This window comes from Lipophrys pholis, assembly GCF_963383615.2.
Source record: "Lipophrys pholis genome assembly, chromosome: 12".
NCBI lineage: Eukaryota > Metazoa > Chordata > Actinopteri > Blenniiformes > Blenniidae > Lipophrys > Lipophrys pholis.
The window spans coordinates 31493840-31500390 of NC_137641.1; the positions used below are offsets into that span (position 1 = coordinate 31493840).

The 6551-nt window shown below is 48.3% G+C and overlaps 1 protein-coding gene across 2 annotated transcripts in view; it reads right to left on the reverse strand.

The window, feature by feature from the left end:
- pstpip2 (proline-serine-threonine phosphatase interacting protein 2) overlaps window positions 1-561 on the reverse strand; it is a 28876-nt gene extending 28315 nt beyond the window's left edge. For both annotated transcript variants that reach the window (XM_080477560.1, XM_080477559.1), the window contains exon 1: window positions 471-561. In XM_080477560.1, the coding sequence (XP_080333686.1) occupies window positions 471-503 (33 nt within the window). In that variant the 5' untranslated portion in view covers window positions 504-561. The remainder of the gene's footprint in view (window positions 1-470) is intronic.
- Between the last annotated feature and the right edge of the window lie 5990 nt (window positions 562-6551).

A 6551-nucleotide genomic window follows, 5' to 3' on the forward strand; every position in this document is an offset into this window, starting at 1 on the left:
AAGTTGCCTCATTGATATGTTTCACATTTTATAAAAGACTCCAGCAGCAGTAATAGACCTAAACTCAGCAGTCTTTATACAGCCTGCACTTAATTTGGCATTTTATGGGTTCAATCCATGGGCACTACACTTACAACACATCCAGTTACTAATATGTGTTTAAACTAGATAATTATTAGTTCAATCCATCACAAAAGATACAACAGCTTGAATAATAATCAACATAACAGTAAATAACTTAACTAAATCTGACTTTTAATAGCTTTTTAATGAGGTCTACCTCATTCATTTACTTCTTTCTTCCAACCAAATGATAAAAAGCTGTTCTGAATTGTGAATAAAAAACAATTAAGGAAACAGATGATTAAAAGTACATCTTTACAGTGACTCTTTGAGGAAATACCGAGACCCCCCCCCCCCCCCCCCCACCACACCCCCACCCCAAAAAAGGAACATAAAACAAAACTCACCCAGAAAAAGTCTTTAAAATGAAGATTTTTCATGCTTGAAGTGGCGCAGAATGTGTGTGTGTGTGTGTGTGTGTGTGTGTGATTCTACACTGAGGGCAGGAGCGAAGCAGTCAAACAGGCGCATGCGCTGTCACAACCACGGCTGATTCAAGGTGAATATATCACCATCTAGTGGCCTGAAGAGGCACTACAGGAAAGAAAGAAAGAAAGAAAGAAAGAAAGAAAGAAAGAAAGAAAGAAAGAAAGAAAGAAAGAAAGAAAGAAAGAAAGAAAGAAAGAAAGAAAGAAAGAAAGAAAGAAAGAAAGGCTGTCACAAATACACATCAGCCATGAGAATACAGAGTTTAGAGTAAAAAAAAAAGAAGAAAAACCTGCAGAGGAATTAAAGTTCCCGGCAGGATGATCCTTGATTTGTCTGTTTAAAACAATATAGATAATATAAGTCTTCAGTCCAAGCAGTCATGAGTCATTACTCTAGATCCATCTCGGGGGAAATGCTTTACCACCTTCAATATGCTCAGAGAAATAGGACACTTGAGCATTCATGTTAAAAGTTCCACCAAGAAAATCTCAGAGAATAAAACCAAACATCTCCACTCATGTCCTCTCAGTTCAACCTGCTCTTTCTCAAACACATTCAGGAAGCGTCTCAGAGTCTCAGAGTCTCAGAGTCTCAGCGTCTCAGAGTCTCAGCGTCTCAGCGTCTCAGTGTCTCAGAGTCTCAGAGTCTCAGTGTCTCAGAGTCTCGGAGTCTCAGAGTCTCAGTGTCTCAGCGTCTCAGTGTCTCAGAGTCTCAGAGTCTCCGAGTCTCAGTGTCTCAGAGTCTCAGAGTATCAGTGTCTCAGTGTCTCAGAGTCTCAGCGTCTCAGAGTCTCAGCGTCTCAGTGTCTCAGAGTCTCAGAGTCTCAGTGTCTCAGAGTCTCGGAGTCTCAGTGTCTCAGAGTCTCAGAGTCTCAGAGTCTCAGAGTCTCAGTGTCTCAGAGTCTCAGAGTCTCAGAGTCTCAGTGTCTCAGAGTCTCAGAGTATCAGTGTCTCAGTGTCTCAGAGTCTCAGAGTCTCAGCGTCTCAGAGTCTCAGCGTCTCAGTGTCTCAGAGTCTCAGAGTCTCCGAGTCTCAGTGTCTCAGAGTCTCAGAGTATCAGTGTCTCAGTGTCTCAGAGTCTCAGCGTCTCAGAGTCTCAGCGTCTCAGCGTCTCAGTGTCTCAGTGTCTCAGAGTCTCAGTGTCTCAGAGTCTCAGTGTCTCAGAGTATCAGTGTCTCAGTGTCTTAGAGTCTCAGCGTCTCAGCGTCTCAGAGTCTCAGAGTCTCAGTGTCTCAGCGTCCCAGAGTCTGTGTCTCAGTGTCTCAGCGTCTCAGAGCTTCTGTCTCAGAGTCTCAGTGTCTCAGAGTATCAGCGTCTCAGAGTCTCAGAGTCTCAGAGCTCCTGTCTCAGAGTCTCGGAGTCTCAGTGTCTCAGAGTGTCAGCGTCTCAGAGTCTCAGAGCTCCTGTCTCAGAGTCTCGGAGTCTCAGTGTCTCAGAGTCTCAGAGTCTCAGAGCTCCTGTCTCAGAGTCTCGGAGTCTCAGTGTCTCAGAGTGTCAGCGTCTCAGAGTCTCAGAGTCTCAGAGCTCCTGTCTCAGCGTCTCAGAGTCTCAGTGTCTCAGAGTCTCAGAGTCTCAGAGTCTCAGTGTCTCAGAGTCTCAGAGTCAGAGAGTCTCAGAGTCTCAGTGTCTCAGAGTCTCAGAGTCTCAGAGTCAGAGAGTCTCAGAGTCTCAGTGTCTCAGAGTCTCAGAGTCTCAGTGTCTCAGAGTCTCAGAGTCTCCGAGTCTCAGCGTCTCAGTGTCTCAGAGTCTCAGAGCTCCTGTCTCAGTGTCTCAGAGTCTCAGAGTCTCAGTGTCTCAGAGTCTCAGAGTCTCAGCGTTTCAGAGTCTCAGAGTCTCAGAGTCTCAGAGTCTCAGCGTCTCAGAGTCTCAGTGTCTGAGTGTCTCAGAGTCTCAGAGTCTCAGAGCTCCTGTCTGAGTGTCTCAGAGTCTCAGAGTCTCAGAGCTCCTGTCTCAGAGTCTCAGAGCTCCTGTCTCAGAGTCTCAGAGTCTCAGAGCTCCTGTCTCAGAGCTCCTGTCTCAGAGTCTCAGAGTCTCAGAGCTCCTGTCTCAGCCTACCAACTCCCAGCCAGGAATCTCAGCTTCAAAGTGACTGAGGATGTTTCTAAGAGCAGTTCTGATCCAGGAGTTGACAGAAACGTTGACCTCAGTGAGGAGGAGGAGTCGACCCGTCGCTCCATGATGCTGAAAGCTGATTGGTTGGTAGAGAAGGTGAGAAAGAACAAAGCCTCTGTGCTCCTCCTCATGAATGGAGAGTAAAACTAACCCTTCAAATATCTTGGGTTGTATTGAAAATGTGTAATCATGAAAACTATTTTATGAAATTCAGAAAAAGTTATTTAATTTGTACACAGCTTAAAATTATTGAATTTATCTCGTTCACATGCCGATTATTACATTGATTTGATTATTGGATAAAAGAAAACCAGAGTTAATCCTTTAGTTGGGTTCTGTTGTTCTCTGTCATCGTAAGAGGCTTTGAGATGTTTGTTGATGTGATTTAGCGCTTTACAAATAAAGTTGAATTGATAAGAGAAAACCAGAGTTAATCCTGAAGTTACCTGGATAAGAGAAAACCAGAGTTAATCCTGAAGTTACCTAGATAAGAGAAAAATCCAGGTCGTAGTTCAGACCTCAAATTTATTCCATGAACGTAAACAAACAAAACATCCCTCCATCCATCTCCTCCCTCTTCTCCGTTCCCAGGTGGTGGGGGTGTCAGTCTGAGCACCGTCACCCAGATCACATTGCACCAGTAAGAATCTTCCTGCAGGTGGAGAGCCCACAGGAAGGTGGAGAGCCCTCAAGAAGGTGGAGAGCCCACAGGAAGGTGGAGAGCCCTCAGGAAGGTGGAGAGCCCTCAAGAAGGTGGAGAGCCCACAGGAAGGTGGAGAGCCCTCAGGAAGGTGGAGAGCCCTCAGGAAGGTGGAGATTCCACAGGGAGGTGGAGAGCCCTCAAGAAGGTGGAGAGCCCACAGGAAGGTGGAGATTCCACAGGGAGGTGGAGAGCCCTCAAGAAGGTGGAGAGCCCACAGGAAGGTGGAGAGCCCTCAGGAAGGTGGAGAGCCCACAGGAAGGTGGAGATTCCACAGGGAGGTGGAGAGCCCTCAAGAAGGTGGAGAGCCGACAGGAAGGTGGAGAGCCCTCAGGAAGGTGGAGAGCCCACAGGAAGGTGGAGATTCCACAGGAAGGTGGAGAGCCCTCAGGAAGGTGGAGAGCCCTCAGGAAGGTGGAGATTCCACAGGGAGGTGGAGAGCCCTCAAGAAGGTGGAGAGCCCACAGGAAGGTGGAGATTCCACAGGGAGGTGGAGAGCCCTCAAGAAGGTGGAGAGCCCACAGGAAGGTGGAGAGCCCTCAGGAAGGTGGAGAGCCCACAGGAAGGTGGAGATTCCACAGGGAGGTGGAGAGCCCTCAAGAAGGTGGAGAGCCCACAGGAAGGTGGAGAGCCCTCTGGAAGGTGGAGAGCCCTCAGGAAAGTGGAGAGCCCTCAGGAAGGTGGAGAGCCCTCAGGAAGGTGGCGCTCGGCGGGGAACATGAACCCTCTACCTAGAGACTGAGAGTCTGACGCTCTACCAGCTGAACTCGCCAAACAAAACAAAGTGTTCTGTTAAGTTTCAGGTCTAACCACACCCAACACTTATCCAGTTTTCATAGCTAATGTTTCACTCCTTATTAGGACACACACACACACACACACACACACACACACACACACACACACACACACACACACACACACACACACACACACACACACACACACACACACACACACACACACACACACACACACACACACAGGCCCAACCAGAAAGAGCTAGTTATTGTGTGCAGTGGAACTCGTCGTGTCTGAAGACAGAACTGCTCCGTGTCCCTGTTCCTTCTAACCAGGGTGATAAAACACATTCCAGGTCTCAGCTTGTTTTCTTCCTCTTATCAGAATCACAGTAACTTAAACAAACATTTAACTGAACAATGATGTTTCTACCTGACAGGCTCGTTAGCATCGATATGAGCTAACGGCTATCATGCGAGCGACGCTAACTTGGCTCGGTAAAGAAATGCAGCATTGGTGAAAGTCTGCGCTCTACCGAGTGTAGCTCTAATTACCAGTGATTCTTCATGGTCTTCAATGAAACCATGAAATCCTTACAAACGTTCACGCTGGGCAGACTGCTGTGTAACACCTTTCACTGTGAATGAAGTCGCTGATCACCTGACTGAGCGCTGGACTTCCTCTGGACTTCCTCTAGACTTCCCCTGAACCTCCTCTAGATTTCCCCTGGACTTCCCCTGGACTTCCTCTAGACTTCCACTGGACTTCTCCTGGATTTCCTCAAGACTTCTTCTGGATTTCCCCTGGACTTCCTCTAGACTTCCCCTGAACCTCCTCTAGATTTCCCCTGGACTTCCCCTGGACTTCCTCTAGATTTCCACTGGACATCTCCTGGATTTCCTCTAGACTTCCTCTGGACTTCCTCTAGACTTCTTCTGGATTTCCCCTGGACTTCCCCTAGACTTCCCCTGGACTTCCCCTGGACTTCCTAGAGACTCCCTCTGGGCTTCCTCTAGACTTGCCCTGGACTTCCTCTAGACTTCCTCTGGACTTCTCCTGGACTTCCTCTAGACTTCCTCTAGACTTCCTCTAGACTTCCCCCAGACTTCCTTTAGACTTCCCCTGGACTTCCTATAAACTCCCCCTGGGCTCCCTCTGGATGTCCTCTAGACTTCCTCTGGACTTCCTCTGGACCTCCTCTAGACTTCCTCTGGACTTTCCCTGGACTTCCTCTAGACTTCACCTGGACCTCCTCTGGACTTCTTCTAGAAGTCTTCTAGACTTTCTCTGGACTTCCCCTGGACTTCCTCTGGACTTCCTCTGTATTTCCCCTGGACTTCTTCTAGACTTCCTCTGGACTTCCCCTCAACTTCTTCTGGACCTCCTCTAAACTTCCTCTGGACTTTCCCTGGACTTCCTCTAGATTTCCTCTAGACGCCCTCTAGTCTTCCCTTGGACTTCCTCCAAACTTCCACTGGACTTCCTCCAGACTTCCTCTATACTTGCCCTTGACTTCCTCTAGACTTCCCCTGGACCTCCTCTGGACTTCCTCTAGACGTCTTCCAGACTTCCTCTGGACTTCCCCTGGAGTTCTTCTAGACTTCCTCTTGACTTCCTCCAGACTTCCTCTAGACGTCCCCTGGACCTCCTCTGGACATCCTCTAGACTTCCTCTGGACTTCCTGTAGACTTCCTGTAGACTTCCCCTGGACTTCCTGTAGACTTCCCCTGGACTTCCTGTATACTTCCTGTAGACTTCCTCTAGACTTCCCCTGGACTTCCTGTATACTTCCTGTAGACTTCCTGTAGACTTCCCCTGGACTTCCTCTAGACTTCCTGTAGACTTCCCCTGGACTTCCTCTAGACTTCCTGTAGACTTCCTGTAGACTTCCCCTGGACTTCCTCTAGACTTCCTGTAGACTTCCTGTAGACTTCCTCTAGACTTCCTCTAGACTTCCTGTAGACTTCCTGTAGACTTCCTGTAGACTTCCTGTAGACTTCCCCTGGACTTCCTGTAGACTTCCTCTAGACTTCCCCTGGACTTCCTCTAGACTTCCTGTAGACTTCCTGTAGACTTCCTGTAGACTTCCTCTAGACTTCCCCTGGACTTCCTCTAGACTTCCTCTAGACGTCCTGTAGACTTCCTGTAGACTTCCTCTAGACTTCCCCTGGACTTCCTCTAGACTTCCCCTGGACTTCCTCTAGACTTCCTGTAGACTTCCTGTAGACTTCCTCTAGACTTCCTGTAGACTTCCTGTAGACTTCCTGTAGACTTCCTCTAGACTTCCCCTGGACTTCCTCTAGACTTCATGTAGACTTCCTGTAGACTTCCTCTAGACTTCCCCTGGACTTCCTCTAGACTTCCCCTGGACTTCCTCTAGACTTCCTGTAGACTTCCTGTAGACTTCCTCTAGACTTCCCCTGGACTTCCTCTAGACTTCCTCTAGA